Raw genomic sequence first — 15,044 nt, 5'->3', positions numbered from 1 at the left:
ACGGTCCAGCCCAGCCCGGCCCGACTCGGCCCGGCCCGGCCCGGCCCGGGCGGCGCCCCCGCGCTCTCTCGGCCCCGCCCCCGCCCGCGGGCGCCCGCCAATCGCGGCGCTCCCCGCCGGGGATGACCTCACTCCCTGCCTTCCCATTGGCCGGCTATATTAAGAAAGTCGCGAGCGCCTTTAAATAGCGGCGCAGGGCCGCAGCTTGCGGCAGTGGCGGCTCGGGCGGGTGAGGTGAGGGCGAGTACCGGCGGCAGCGCTTCCCCCGCGGGGCTCCGGGACCGACCGTGCTGCCCTGCAGCTGCAGCGCTCCCCCGAGGCAGGGTCCGGAGGCGCGGTGCCAGTGCGCGGAGAGAGGAGGACGCGCCCGCCTGCCTGCGCGGGCCGGCTCGCCACGGTGCCTTGTGAGAAGCGAGAGGGAGCGGGAGGCGGCGGCGGCGGCGGCCGCGGGGAGGAGGGCGCTGCCATCGTCCTGCTGCACGGCAAGGCCAGCTTGGCGAGCCTGGCCATGGCCGCCATCCGCAAGAAGCTGGTGGTGGTGGGGGACGGTGCCTGTGGCAAGACTTGCCTCCTCATCGTCTTCAGCAAGGACGAGTTCCCCGAGGTGTACGTGCCCACCGTCTTCGAAAACTACGTGGCGGACATCGAGGTGGACGGCAAGCAGGTGGAGCTGGCCCTGTGGGACACGGCTGGGCAAGAGGACTATGACCGCCTGCGCCCCCTTTCCTATCCGGACACCGACGTGATTCTCATGTGCTTCTCCGTGGACAGCCCGGACTCGCTGGAGAACATCCCGGAGAAGTGGGTGCCCGAAGTCAAGCACTTCTGCCCCAACGTCCCAATCATCCTGGTGGCCAACAAGAAGGACCTGCGCAACGACGAGCACGTGCGGAACGAGCTGGCCCGCATGAAGCAGGAGCCGGTGCGCACCGAGGACGGCCGCGCCATGGCCATCCGCATCCAGGCCTACGACTACCTGGAGTGCTCGGCCAAGACCAAGGAGGGTGTCCGGGAGGTCTTCGAGACGGCCACCCGGGCAGCCCTGCAGAAGCGCTACGGCACCCAGAACGGCTGCATCAACTGCTGCAAAGTCCTATAGGGCGTGTCCGGAGCGCGGCGATGGGCGCAGCGCCTGGGTCACCTGTTGGCAGGTGGAGAGGAGCTGGGTTATGCACGCACATGGCATCTGCCCGTCCCCTCCGCGGGGGGCTGGCGATGAATCGGGGTGGGGACTAAGGGAGGGAGCAGCACGCTCCCTGAGCCTTGGCCGAAAAGGGTTGTGCTGGCTCAGCCGTGGGGAGAGAGGGAGGGGGGGATTGCATGCCCTGAGTCTTGGGAATAAAAGTGGGGAGAAGCCTTCCCCTACCACCGGCCCCTGCGAGTTAGTCGCGGACTCGACTACAAAAAGCTGCTGAGACTGGACTGAGCAAACCTTGCACCCGGCTCTTCCCCTTTGCCACTACTTGCTGCTCCCCGCTCCCAGGCAGCCTCCTCTGTTTTGCAAGAGGAGGGCGGTGGAGCCGATGCTCGAAGGGACTTCTGCCTCCTGCCTGCATGTGCCTCCCCCCAGGCGGGCTGGGGGAAGGGGCTGCATCTCCCAGGCTGCCTGCAACATCCTCACCTCTCCCGCACGTGTTTCGGCCTGAGCCTGACCTGTTGTGAAAGTTAGTGCCCTGAAGACCGAGACTGGGAGGGAAGGGTCATCCCAAACGAAGCCTGTATATATCTTACCTTTTCTGTCTTGTGCAAACTGGGGTAGTGCAGGGGGTGCTTATTTAAAGTGAGGTGGGGAGGGGATGCCCAGCTGGGACTTGTGTTGTGCAAAGGAACTTGCCCTGAGTGACTGATGCCTGCTGATAACGTGAGTCTTGAACTGACTCCAGCTGCAGAAGCCACCAGGCCAGAAGTAAAGCTGAACTGTCCTCCTTGCTGGACATCCACCTCTTGCCAGATGAGGCAGGATAAGCAAGGGGATGATATTGCCATATTATGATCTTGGTGCCTGCTCTTTCCTTTAATGTTGTCTTCTGCAAGTGTGTTGATTTGGGTTTATTTAAAAGTTTATTTTCAAAAGAAGTTACTTTGCACAACTTGGTGGATTTTTTTTATTATTAAATGAAACACTCAGTGCACTCATCTGCATACAACACTGTAGCATTGGAAACATTCTTACTCAGTAACCTCATCTGGGTCTTGTGTTGAAATCAATTTAAACCAAGACAATAAAACCACTGTATATTTCTTTGCCTTGGAAAAAAATGGGTGAAAGCACTGTTCCTTATGCAGCAAGTACATCAGACTTTAGCACTAAAGGGCAGTTTAAAGAATTGAGATTTATTTAAAACTTATTTTCACAAGGTGATTAGCCTGGGTGAAAATAATCTTGTGTTTCTCTGGTTCAGAGAACAAATATATCCAGTTATGTTTGTTTACTTTTTTCCCTCTTCCCTCACAGTGGTACTGAGACTGTTTTTAATAAAACTGACATGGCAAAAACTGAGATGTATATGATGTTTACATAAAAATATGAGCAGTGTATGCAGTTTTTTATGTAAAGTATTAAAAGACTCTATGCTGACACTTGTGAGACCAGTGTTGTGATTCATGGAGACTTGTCCTTGGGTTGCAGCAGTACACCTGGACGGCATTGAACTAGACCAGAGTTTGCCCCCCTGCCTGCACATGCTTTTATTTGGATTTGTGTTTTCCCCTGGCTGAAATACCTGTCTGGCAACTTTCAGGGGATGGTGGTTTTATTTCCCTTCGGGGTAGCTGCTTCCTTAGTTTTTCTGTGCATGGCATGTGGAAATGTACTCAAAATTCAAGGTGGTGACTAATCCATCCTTGTTGCTTTTGAGCACAAGAAGCTTCTGTGGCTTGTGCATGGTGAGCTTGGGTTTCCAGTGGGTTGCTGTAGCAGCAAAGCAGGCAGAAAACTGAAAAGTAGCACAGGCAGTAAGGCTTATTTTTCTAGAAAATATTTAAGTAAAACCAGTTTTATTAACGATTCCCACTTTGCTTGGGGTGCATGGCCCTGTTTGCTGCAGCAGGGCATGGGTGTGGGCATTGCTTGCTTTTGAACAGGAGTGTCCGAAGCTGCCAAGCCGGATTTCCTAATTACTGGCCTTATTAATTCCCATAGCACTGCAAGAAGTCAAGGCCTCTCCATGCAGGGGATCCCCACCAGGGCATTAGCCCTGTACTGCTCCAAGAATCAGCTGCTTGGGCAGGTGCACAAGGTGCTGTGAAGCTGCCTATGGCAGCAGCTACTGGCAGGAGAGGTGGCCTGGGGCAAAATGCATTACTGTGATTATTTTTACTGAACAATAATGCTTATGCCCAAAGCACTGATGTATCTTTTGTCTCAGGGAAGTGAGAAAGGAGTCCAGCCTTTTCTTTTTCTGACCTACGACTATCTGCTTGGGTACAGATTGTTCAGAAATGTTAACAAATACCAAGGCAAGCAAGGCACATTTAATGGCTATTGCTTATTTGCTCGCAGAGGGTTCTGCCAGCTGCTGACTGAAAGCAATGGGGCTTTTTTAGACAGATTGACATAGAAATAGCAGGTTCCTAGTCCAACACCTGGAAAGTCAATCAGAGTTAATGTGAAAATACCTGTATTTGCATTTTGAAGGCTTCAAATGCTAGAGTACACACTCAGTCCATGCTGTGAGTTTATTAGGCTGCTTCCTATGATCACTAATTAAAGATGGGGGCATCTTCACTTAGATAATTTCGCTAGGATTTCTTGAAAGGTACCTAAATCCGAGGTGTTTGATATCTTTCTCAATTCTCCTGATATTCAAATTTCAATTCCCTTGTTATTCAAAGGGTGAATTTCTTATCCTCATTTTGAGAACACTAAAAGCAAACATCCTTTGAAAAAGATCTCAGTTCTGGATGCTTAAAGGGCCGTGGTCAAAGATCTCATTTTGCAGAGGCACTCTTCCCCCCCAGCTCTGTGCATCATCATCATCTGCATGATGCCAGCCAGTGATGTTAAAATCTGCATTGGAAACCTTGTCATTAAAATGATTGCAATGACTGCAAAACTTATCAATTCTGTTTGACTACAGCAATAACTAATCTTCTCAAAACCCCAAAGGAGAAAGCATTAATATTTGTATTTTAAACACTGGGAAATGAGTTAGTACTGCATCCCTGTATAATTAACTAGACCAATATTTTCCACAGAGGTGCTTACAAGGTAATTACATTCATTATTTCCAATTGGACCTTTGCCCAAGTAAGGGCTACAGCCTCTGGCCCAGTGGGGGAAAGCTGCAAGAAAGCACATTTCGGTTTTAACTGAGCGTGACCTTTCTCTGCTACTTGTGAAGCTGTGAGTAAGCCGACAGAGTGAGATCACTGTGGGAGTCCACCCACCCACCCACCCATCGGGGTCAGATGGTGGGATCAGAGCTGTAACTCGTTTTGTTTTGTGTCACATTGTTGGGCTTGCTTTGGTGGAGGGGGGACATAAGGTGTGGCACATCCCACCCTTCTGTGACTCAGGCACCCTGACAGGGCCAGGCTGACGCCTCAGGGTGTGAGGATGTCACACGGATCAACTCCACCCCACAGCTGCATCTACCCAAGTGTACCCAGAGCATCTGCCCTCTGCCTGGGCCAGTCAGGTGCCCCAGCTTGGAACAGGTGCCCAACAGCATACACCAGGTGTTCAGACAGAAGACTGGTTTCATGTGGACCTCCCTATGCTTTATCTGTCTGGCCCTTTGACTCACGTTCATTTGATCCCAGTCTGTTTGCTGTAAGCTTTTGGCAGCAGAAGCAGTGACACTGAGCAAGTGAGAGTATCAATGGAAGGTCAACCACCAACTCATCTCACAGTCCGTGTGCACACTGCTGGGCAAACAGAGTCTTTGCCTGATGTGTCCACATGCCCACACAGATGTCTTCAGTTGAGGAAAGGTTGCACCTTTTCTTTACTCTGCACAGGCCAAGTTCAGCTTCTGCTAAAGGTGTTTTTTCTGGTGGGAGCCAGAGTTCTGTAATAGCACTTGTGCATCCTTAGCGGCAAATACTGGAAATGTAGGAAAACTTACAGAAAGGCACACTCGTCTCCGTCATTTTCTGTTGAATTGAGGAGACTACTTGTGCACTCCTACCTCAAGACCAAGTTGAACCCTCTGGCAGTGTGAGGGTGTCCTGTCTGGGCAGCCTGAAAAGGAAACCACCCAGGGAACCACCTTCTGCCCTTCCGCAGACCCAGCCATCACAGGTATGAGTAGATTGAGTAGATGCTCTCTGTGTAGAAAGTACTCTCTGTAGAGTGTGCCAAACACAGGATAAGTCATCTTTGATGGGAGAAAAGTAATTAAAACTCCTTAGTACTTCTGGCAAAATGTTTGTTAAAACACTTTTATGCATTAGAATTAGGCTACATATTCTTGCTAGTTTTTTTAGCCTTCATGTAACTTCACACACTGCAGTGGGATGGCACAAGTGCAAGTGGGTGCAGACTTTGAAGCAATGTCCTCTTATATGGTTTTCTGGTTTTGCAGCAATAATTTAATGAAGCTCCTTTTCCTTACACTATGTTGGAAAGGTTGTAAGCCTTTTTTAGCACCACAATAAAGAATCATCATAAATTCCTTGCAGTAAGAGAAAAAAAAAAGGTACTCTAAGGGAGGCCACATTTTACTAGAATCAGTGTAACTTACTGCAGTTCACTCACACATTTTATTCCTTGGCTGCAGAAAGGAAAAATGCCCAGTTTGATCTGTCCATGATTCTATGTTTTTAAGTGCTTGATTTGGGTAGCCTGGTGCATGGATAGAAATTTCTTTCCGTGCCACTTGAGGAAAGGAATAAGTTGCACTTTCCCCCTACCCCTATTCCCTTGAATTTTTCAATATTTATGTTTGAGAGAAAGGAGTTTTCTTCAGGTTTGCTCTCGTGACAGTGGTAAGCCACAGTCTGTGATAAGCAGCAGCCAGATAGTTTCACTTTTGTGGCCACTGACACCCCGTGCAGGACAGACCTCTCTCCAATTCTTTCAGAGCGGGTTCTTTCATGAAATGAGAGGCTTTGTGGTCAGCAGTGCCTCTGTGTGTCCATAACTCAGAAGTTTATACCCATAGGTACAATAACAACTATGGGCATATCTGTTCTTATTACATGATTGAAATATCAAACTGATGCTAAAAGGTGGGGTGTAGAGAGGGGTTAAAGCTGGAAGCATTGATGTGATACTACCCTGGGCTGTAGCTGCAGAGTAAGAACATTAGATCTGTGCCTACAACACGCACTATCTATATGTCTACATTTACCTCCTCACTTGCTAGTCTGTGTGGGTTTTGTCTGTGTTGCTAAATCTTGCTTCCCAGTAAAGGGGACCAGTGGGTGGGATTTTATGCTAACTCTTAATTTCGTTTCTTTTAGGTCATTCATCCTCTTCTGCATTCAAAGCTTGATGTGGCAGGGCTGGAGATAGGAATCTGGAAACAAAGTGGATTTCCTGGTGGGAAATCATCCTCATTTGCATGAGAATGTTCGCTTTCCTCCCGGCTGCAGGGACTGGAGGGTGGTGGCAGTGGGGAGCCCCCAGGGCTTGGGGAGGTGGAAGGTTGGCTCTGCTAGGGGTCTGCCGGGGAAGAACCTTTTCTCTGCTCCTAAGCTTTTGTGCAGTTTTATACGAGGTTTGACCCTACAGCCCTTGCTCTGTGGGGCTCTTCTTTCTGAGCACAGCCGCACAATCCAGGACTGCAGAATCGGGTCCCACTTTGCTGGTTTCGATGGGGTTTGATGGCAGTAGCCTGACCTTTCTGGGTGACAGACGACCTTCTCCTCTCGTCAAAACAGTGAGTTTTTAGACCAGGGCTTTTCATAAGGTATGTGCATAGCTAGATGTAGTCACACTATCTGTGTAAAGGTTAAAAAAGGATGAAAATCCGGGCTTCTGCATTCAAGGTTCTTATAGTAGTTGGGCACTTTGTATTTTCAACCTCATCAGCTTGGAAAATTTTGAGGAACATCACTGCTTGGTGTGCAAGTGTAACTTAACATCAGTGACAGAAAGACAAAGATGTATATTTAATTCTGAGCAAAAAATTATCTGTATATTTTGGGTTTAAACCAACTATGGCCTCATGTGTGTCTGAAAGAAACGCCGATTTTCAGGCTACTGTGAAAGTCATAATTCATTTCCAGTTTCTTGAACACTCAGTTTGGAGGGACACTAAAGTGTCAGCATCTATAGGGTCAAGGAAAGTGGATGGGAGAGAGTTCATGACAAAACAGCCGTGTATCAGCACATCTTCCCACGGTGAGGTGATGGCCGGAAGATGTGTCTTGCTCCCAGGTTTGCTCTTTGTGGAAGTGTTCCTAAACAAGGTGTCCTTCAGCTAGGGACAGAAATGAGCTCATTCCTTCTTGATGGTAAATAAACCACTTTGCATTGATGGTGATTGCTGCGTTTCACTCAAAACACTACCAAGGATTAACTGGAATGAGAGGCTGGCATGACAAAGACACACATATAGTAGTAAAATGATGACAAGGGAAGCAAATTGTAGTAATTACCTTGCAGCCAGGAATTTAGCAAAGATGTGCCTAATGTCTGAGCAACTTGCTAACAGCCTGCCTGGCTTCCACACACCCGGTGGCTTCTTCTCTTGGGTGGGCTCAGATTTGACACCGTCCTGTGAAATTCAGAGCAACTGTTCTCAGGCTATATCCATCTGAGAAGATTTCAAAGTGGGAGAACGGCTTTGGTGCCTGAGAGATTCTCTGTCTTTTCCAGCGGTACCTCTGGGTTTAATAAAAAGCCATACCTCTGCACATTTTTCATCTAAGAATGCTCTTAATTCTTCATCATGTCAGGGAGGCAGCTAAGGATGGCAGGGTGCTTCACTTGCACACATAGGTTGATGTGGCTCTCCCAGTGGTAGTATGTATTCTGAGACATTGCCTTCAGCCACTTTTTACACTCCTTAGCCTAAGCATGCATTTGAAACATAAACTTCGGAAATTTTGCATCTCATATACTAGGCAAAGGAATGAGCCAGACATACCTCTTTCACGTGATCACAAGAAACTACATTCCACAGTCACTTAAAGGAGTCTAAGCCTGGCAGGTTTAGGGACCCCCATTCCTCTTCACACCCTGCAGAAATGCCCATGGAAGGAGGGTTTCTTCTCTGTCTGCTACCTACACCCTGCTGGAGACTGTGCAAATGCTGTGAGAGGCCAGGGTAGCTGATGGGGGTGCATTTGGTGCCAACCCCCTCCTGTCCTGGAGACGTGCTGTCACATAGGGATGGGGGCCTGGTGCACAGTCACCTCACAGAGAAGCAGAGTCCCCCTGTTCCACATAGAAGATAAGTTGTAAGTAATGTATTGATTCACTCTGCTGGTGATGTTAATCTCGTTAGATTTTTGGATTATACTGGTTTATCCCAGGAGGTCTGTTTATCAACAGAATCATCCCATATCAAAATCACTTTTATTGCACTGATAAAACTCCCCTGTGTGATTAGGAGCAAGGCAGTCCTTTTGCAGACTAGTCCTCTCCAAATAGGAGTGACCTGTGGCACACTGTGCCAGCAGGATGAGAACACAAGGGTGAAAACACCAGCATGCTCCTCTGCAGGCAGCAGCCAGTGGCCAGGAGCGAGGATTAAACTGGAAATGCTGATCAAACTGCCGTAGCTGAAATTTCACTGCGAAAGTTTCTTGCTTCTATTTTACTCCTTTGATCCGTTGAAGAAGGATCAGGTTTCAGGGGAAAATCAGCCAGGACAAGTCGCAGAGGGCTAGAATTACAGCATGTGAAGCAGCAGGGCCAGACAAGATCGCTTTCAGGCTGCAGCCCGTCCTTACTCGACTAAAGCCAAAGCCCAGGACTGATGGATACAGATGTTCAAAATTAAAAGCAATTGTTTATTAGGCATTCCCAGATGGCTATTTGATAATGCAGTCACACACCAATCTCAGAACTTGCAGTTTTTCCACTGTTAGACCATGTTATGTCCATATATGAAAGGTTTTAAAAATCCCAAGAAAAATACATATTCTTACATGTTAATTTGGCAAGTCTATTCAATGGTTGTGCTTTGACAGTTAGCAAAAAAAAAAATTTAAAAAATCAACCATAAAGTGCTCATATTCCAAACTTTGCTGCATTGTTAGTTGAAAGGAACAGAGGTTGCAGTGGGGCTGTCTTGGGGCTGGGGAAATCTTCCATCCCTGGCTGGTGGGCTGGCTATGACTCACCTTTGGGCATCACTGCTGGATGGCACTGAGCAGTGCTGTGTGCTCTGTAAATGAAGCAAGGGCGGTATCCAGAAGTCACTGGCTTCTCAAACCTGCTACCATCAAACTGAAGCAAATTTGAATAAAGGTTGTGTAAAGTTTGCTTCCTGGTTCAGAAACATTTGTTGGACAATGTATTTATTTGAGTCTGTCCGAAATTATAATAATATTGTCCTCACAACCACTGTGTGCTGTTGTTATTGGGAAGATACAACTTAATTCCTGACAGGTTTGAGCCTGTGTCATGTGTTTCTGAGCAAGGGAACTGTTGTGGATAGGCTTATCCAGGTGGCTTATAAATACTGTACATAACAGAAATGGGGGATATTTTTGTGGGGAAAAAAAAAATCATATGCATATAGGATGTTAATGGGATTTCATCCATAAATTTTCCCGAATTTGTAACTTTCATAACTGTTCTTCAGAACTTCATGGTGTCTTTCATAAAGCTCTTCAGCTTTTTTTATAAACAACTCTGATTAGACAATTCTTCATGTGCTTGAAAATGATGCTATAAAATAATTAATAGCTCTCAAGTAAAAAAAATCAACAATGAAAAACAAAAAAACCCCAAACCCTAAAGAACAGCACTAGATGTTTTCTCCCAGTATGCCAGGCATTGTGCCAGCACTTAGTCACACTGTCTTGGCTACCCGTAGTGCTCTGGGACCTATTCACAGCAGGCTCAGTCCCTTGGCTAAAGGTTGTAGATCCTAGAAAGTAGCTGTCCTGCCTTTTCTAATGGTGCTTCATATGCTGAGGGGTTTGTTAACCCCTTCCTTTCCCTGCAAACCAAAGCTCTTTCACCGAGATGTATGGGCTGTGTCCATGGAGAGCAGAGCACTGAAAGTCAGAGCTTAGCCCATAGTGAGAGACAGGACTGTTTGTCTTTTTCTTTGCTGGATGTGTTATTTGCCACCAAGCAGAGGTCTGATCAAATAGAAGCTTCCCATGAATTCAGAAGAAATTCATGCCAGTGATTCACCTGAAGTAATGTTAATGTTAACCCACCACTCACCAGAGGATCTCCTGAGGTCCTTCCAAGCAAACTTACACTAGTTATGTACATCAACACTTAGCTGTCACTCACAAAGTTGGGAGGGGGTCAAACTCACAATTCACATACATTTCCTGAGTAGACCTATGTTTATGTGTCTCTATTCTTTGATGAACAACTTTGATGTCACAGTGACTGTCCTACGTACCACGCTGCAGCTCATGCAGGTAGTCACCAAGCCCACATGATCAAAAGTGACCTCTTTCCATCCTGCTAAACTCTGAGGGTATTATTTAAATTGAGGGATGATGAGTGAGTTTCACAGGTCTAATAAGGATCAGAGTATCCAGGCCTCACTCACATGGAACATGAGATGAGTAATGTGAAGCACTAGCACAGAGGAGAGTAGCTTCTCTAAGCTTGCTCTGTCCACTGAGAGCTTCTCCAGCACTGTGGCCATGCCCTGCATTGGGAGGGCATTTCCTTACTGACCCTTGGACTTTGAAGCTCTGTGGTGTGTGCTCTTGCACCTATTTCTATGCAGCTCTGTTCAGCTGGCAAACTAACATGTGCTCACAGACTTTTGTCTCCCAGATGGCAGCCAAACACCCAGTGAAACCTCACTTGATTGCTGCTTTGCAACATAATTCTATTGTCTTTGGATTTTCCTCACACCATGTGCAGTGCCAGCAGCATCCCACCTGTCATTCCTGTCTGGACAGAGATCCCTGTGGTCCAGCTGTAGCTCCTGCCCTTGTGCTGCCCCTTTGGCAGGACAGGATCAGATGTGATATCAGCCATGCAGCAAACACAGAGGTTGGAACTCCCCCCAGCCCACCCTCCACACCAGTGGGCATACGCCAGCCTGGTAGCCCCTTCCCATCCAGTCACATCTGACCCTGCTGTCCCAGGTGCTGTCCCTTTGCATGAGGATTTGCAGCTGCACTGAGAGCTGTGGCCTTGGCTGCAGACACTGTCTGGACCCCAGCTGGGGTGCCTGTAAACTCTCTCCACCCAGGGAAATGCTAATTCCCTGTGATTTCCCCTTATTATCAAAATCCCTCTGGAATTCAGTCAGATTTTAATTGTTTTCCTCTCCTGACCTCACTACTGGCATCAGAAAGCTGCTCTGAGCATCACCACCTTGTACTTGAAATCTGATCTCCAGCCTATTTGCTGCTAATGGATGGTGTTTATTAATATGCCAAGATTAATGGACCTCTTCCCAGGTGTAGAAAAAACATATTGCTACATTACTGATTCCTGTCTATACAAACTGAGAGGAGCTGTTGGATCAAATTAGTTCCTAAATGGGGAGCATTTAAGTCTCTATGCTGAGAAGGCTGTGTTTATTGCTGGGATTCACATCTGGCTTGTGCACGTCCCAGTCATTCCTCTCTGCCCATGACTGTTGTCCCTCATTCCACTCTCCATAAATGAGTCTGACAATTTTAGAAAGAAGGTAAATGTCCTTTGTTCTGGCAAGAATCTGAGTTTTGGTCCTTTTGTAAATGTTCTTGGAAGAACTGGAGCCTGACAGATGCTCCCACCTTTACAGATGGAAAATTTCATCTGGACTTCTCCTTTGGAGAAGTTGCAGTCCCTGTTTTTATTCTTGAGCATCTCTAAGGGAGATTTGTGGTCCCTGTGATGCAGCATCATGTGTGCAACATTTCCCAGTGTAAGCACAAGCAAGGACTATTAATTTAGAGTATTACCTCCAGCCTTTCTTTTGGCTTCACGTGGAATGCTCCTGCCTGTGCTTGATGAAGCCTTTGTCACAGGGAATAGTACAGACACAAATATAGCACACTCCCCCACTGCTGGGAAAGGCAATCAGGCTCAGACATGGTTTTGTGGGATGACTGAGGGAGCCTGCAGCTCAGGGGGCTGCAGGGTGTCCCATCCAACACTCAGGGGCTCGTGCAGGTGAGGACGCAGCACCCAGTGAGCACAACTCCAGGGCTCCTGTGAGCATCATCGTGTCAATCTCGGCATGCACCGAGCTCCTGAGCCCTCTTTACTGCCTGCTTCTCGAGGAACACCTATCACCAGCAGTGACACCAAACCAGCAGTAAGGAAGGTGAGACAGAACTGAGTCACTGATGATTCTCATGCTCAGCCCATTTTTGTGGCCAAAACATCTGATTTTATTTTCCAAAGCTGTCACTCATGGAAAACAGCTTTGTTTTTTTCTGTTTTCTATGAGGAAAGGAAAACAGTGGTGAGAGCCTGCAACCGCCTATTACTGATTAGAGCTGATGGAGCTGGGCTGCGCCTGCAGAACATTTATTCCTCCTACACTCTCAGTAACTCAGCTTCATGCTGTGAGATCAACAAATTACTCTTACAAAACTGTGCTGTCAAGGCCGAGGTGTGTGTCCTCTCCCTGCTCAGGCTGCAGTCACTAGACTAACAAAGGAATGCTTCCTAGGTGAGCTCATGGATTAGATGTGTGTAGGGTACTGCTTACTTTTCAAACTTGCTCAATAGTTTAATCAGCACTGGCAGCAGTTTGTATGAGCTTTTCTTAAAATAGTTTTTAGTTTTAATTATATGCATTTTTTTTAGCAGATGAAAATATTTTGCCCCTACAAAGCCAGCAATGTTCCTCCCAGTCTGGACAGGATTATTATCTAGGCACTGCAGTGAGAGGTGAGCAGCCATTGCAGAGAGGGTGTGGGAAGTCCCCTCCTTTCTCATCAAACATGTGGCACGGCTGTCAGACTCCCAAACTGTTTGATAACTGGATAAGAAATGTCACATCTATCTGCCTCTCTGCACAGCTCTTATCTGGCCACAGACATTCATTGCACTGTGCTTGCCCTTCACCCATGTCATTGCTGGACAGCTGAGGAAACTCTCGGCTCTCCTTGCTTATATTTTCACCCTTGTAGATAAGAAGTAAATGAGGACAAGGAGGTCACAGGGACACCTGACTCCCTCTCCTCATGTTCATTTATAGCTCACTCACAAAGGAATATTTTCCTCTCAGTGTTTCTTCTCCTTTTGATGGCCAAGTGCCTCCTGTTTACAGGACCCAGAAAATGTAAGGCAAAGGAGATACCACCATGTTCATCAAAGTGAACAGCCTGAAAGGTGTTGGATTTGTGACTGTCCATCTTTTTTACACTTACATGCATTTTTGTCCTGACTCCTTTTCTACCTTACAGACTATTTAAATCATGCCCTCAGTGTTCCTTACCACACAGAACACACACAGTCACCTCTCTCCATAGTAACCCCAGCTGGTAGCTAAATGTTTTACAGTCTGAGAGAATCTTTTTTTAGTCATAGAGCTTGTATTTCTTGGAATTACTCAAAACTGGTGTTTCTACACAGTCCATTTAATCCAGCAGCTGATTTCAGGGTCTCTGGGGCTGTCATTGGGTTACAGGCTCTGCCACTGCAGTTCCTGCTGAGCTGTTGGTAGGACGTTTTGATGCTTCTAAAGGGCTTTTCTGAAGAAAACTTTTTCTCAGGAGAAACAAGGGGGGCATAGCACACCCTCTCAATCTTTTCACATCTCAAAGACTGAGAGCTAATGTTCCTTATAAAAGTTGCTCATTACTAGCTTGGTTGTGCCCTCAGCCACCCTGAACATCTGCTCTGCTCTGCATCCCTCTTGGCAGGCCTGGCTCATGGACACTTCTGGGATTAGTTTTGTGTGAAAACTGTTCAAAACAGGGAGGTGATTTAAAGGCCCCTGAAATAGCACTATCAGTGCTTCTCAGAGTGGGGAGGTGCCACAGCAGTTAGCTCATCTCCCTCCCCAGTGGCACTGGCTATAATCACACACATGCCTCCATCACTGCTTCTACAGGGTTTATATTGCTTAATTTCTTTAATAAGCTCTTTTCAGACAGGAAAAGCATGGTCTACTTGTGCATTGCTGCAAGGTATCAGGAGTCCTCTGCAATGCTCTGAGCCTGCTGCTGATTCCTTGGACAAGACAAATCATCCCTTCAGACCTCCTCTTGCCTTGCACAATTCTTACTGTTTCTTTATTTTTCTGAGAGCACAATGTAAAACACAATTGAAAACACTGGCAAGTCAGTACACTTTTTACAACCAAGGCTCCCTCCAGAATGAGCTGATTTATTCAAGATCATAGAATTATTAAGGTTGAAAAAGACTGTTAAGAACATCAAGTCCAACTATTAACCTGACGCTGCCATGTTCCTAAGCAGCACACCCAGATGGGTTTTTTTGAACACTTCCAGGGTTGACAACTCCACCACTTCCCTGGGCAGCCTGTTCCAATCCTTGATCACCTTTTCAGTGGAGAGAATTTTCCTAATATTGAATCTATACATCTCCTGGTGCAATGTGAGGCCATTTTCTCTTGTCCTATCACTTGTTCCTTGGGAGGAGAAACAGACCCCCACCTCACTACAACCTCCTTTCAGGTAGTTGTAGAGGGTGAGAATGTCCCTCTGAGCCTCCTTTTCTTCAGCCACTCCTCATAAGACTTGTGCTCCAGACCTTTCATCAGCTCTGTTGCCCTTCTCTGGACATGCTCCAGCACCTCACTGTCCTTCTAGCGAGGGACCCAGAACTGAACCCAGGATTTGAGCTGCAGCCTCATCAGTGCTGAGAACAGGGGGATTAAGTTAGAAGAGATTAACCTAACTTTGTTTTAGTGGTGTCTAGACCACCATGGCTAAAGCAATGCTACATCTTCCTGCCTGTGTCTCCATTCCTTCTCTGCAGCCATAGCAGCACAAGGACGTTGGTAAAGGCATTGCAGAACCCATCCAGGCTTGTT

At 47.2% G+C, this 15,044-nt stretch overlaps 1 protein-coding gene across 1 annotated transcript; it reads left to right on the top strand.

The window, feature by feature from the left end:
* Positions 1 to 207: 207 nt before the first annotated feature.
* Positions 208 to 2,580, top strand: RHOB (ras homolog family member B). The gene has a single exon (XM_071548284.1). The coding sequence runs from the start codon at positions 509 to 511 to the stop codon at positions 1,097 to 1,099; it is 591 nt and encodes a 196-aa protein (XP_071404385.1). The 5' UTR covers positions 208 to 508; the 3' UTR covers positions 1,100 to 2,580.
* Positions 2,581 to 15,044: the final 12,464 nt, after the last annotated feature.

The sequence above is a fragment of the Pithys albifrons genome, chromosome 2 (assembly GCF_047495875.1).
Source record: "Pithys albifrons albifrons isolate INPA30051 chromosome 2, PitAlb_v1, whole genome shotgun sequence".
In the NCBI taxonomy this organism is placed as follows: Eukaryota; Metazoa; Chordata; class Aves; order Passeriformes; family Thamnophilidae; genus Pithys; species Pithys albifrons.
This window is presented reverse-complemented; position numbering and strand designations above follow the sequence as displayed.

What these genes read in the sequence shown, in the direction of transcription:
- RHOB (XM_071548284.1), top strand. Translation starts at nt 509, where the DNA reads ATGGCCGCCATCCGCAAGAAGCTGGTGGTGGTGGGGGACGGTGCCTGT.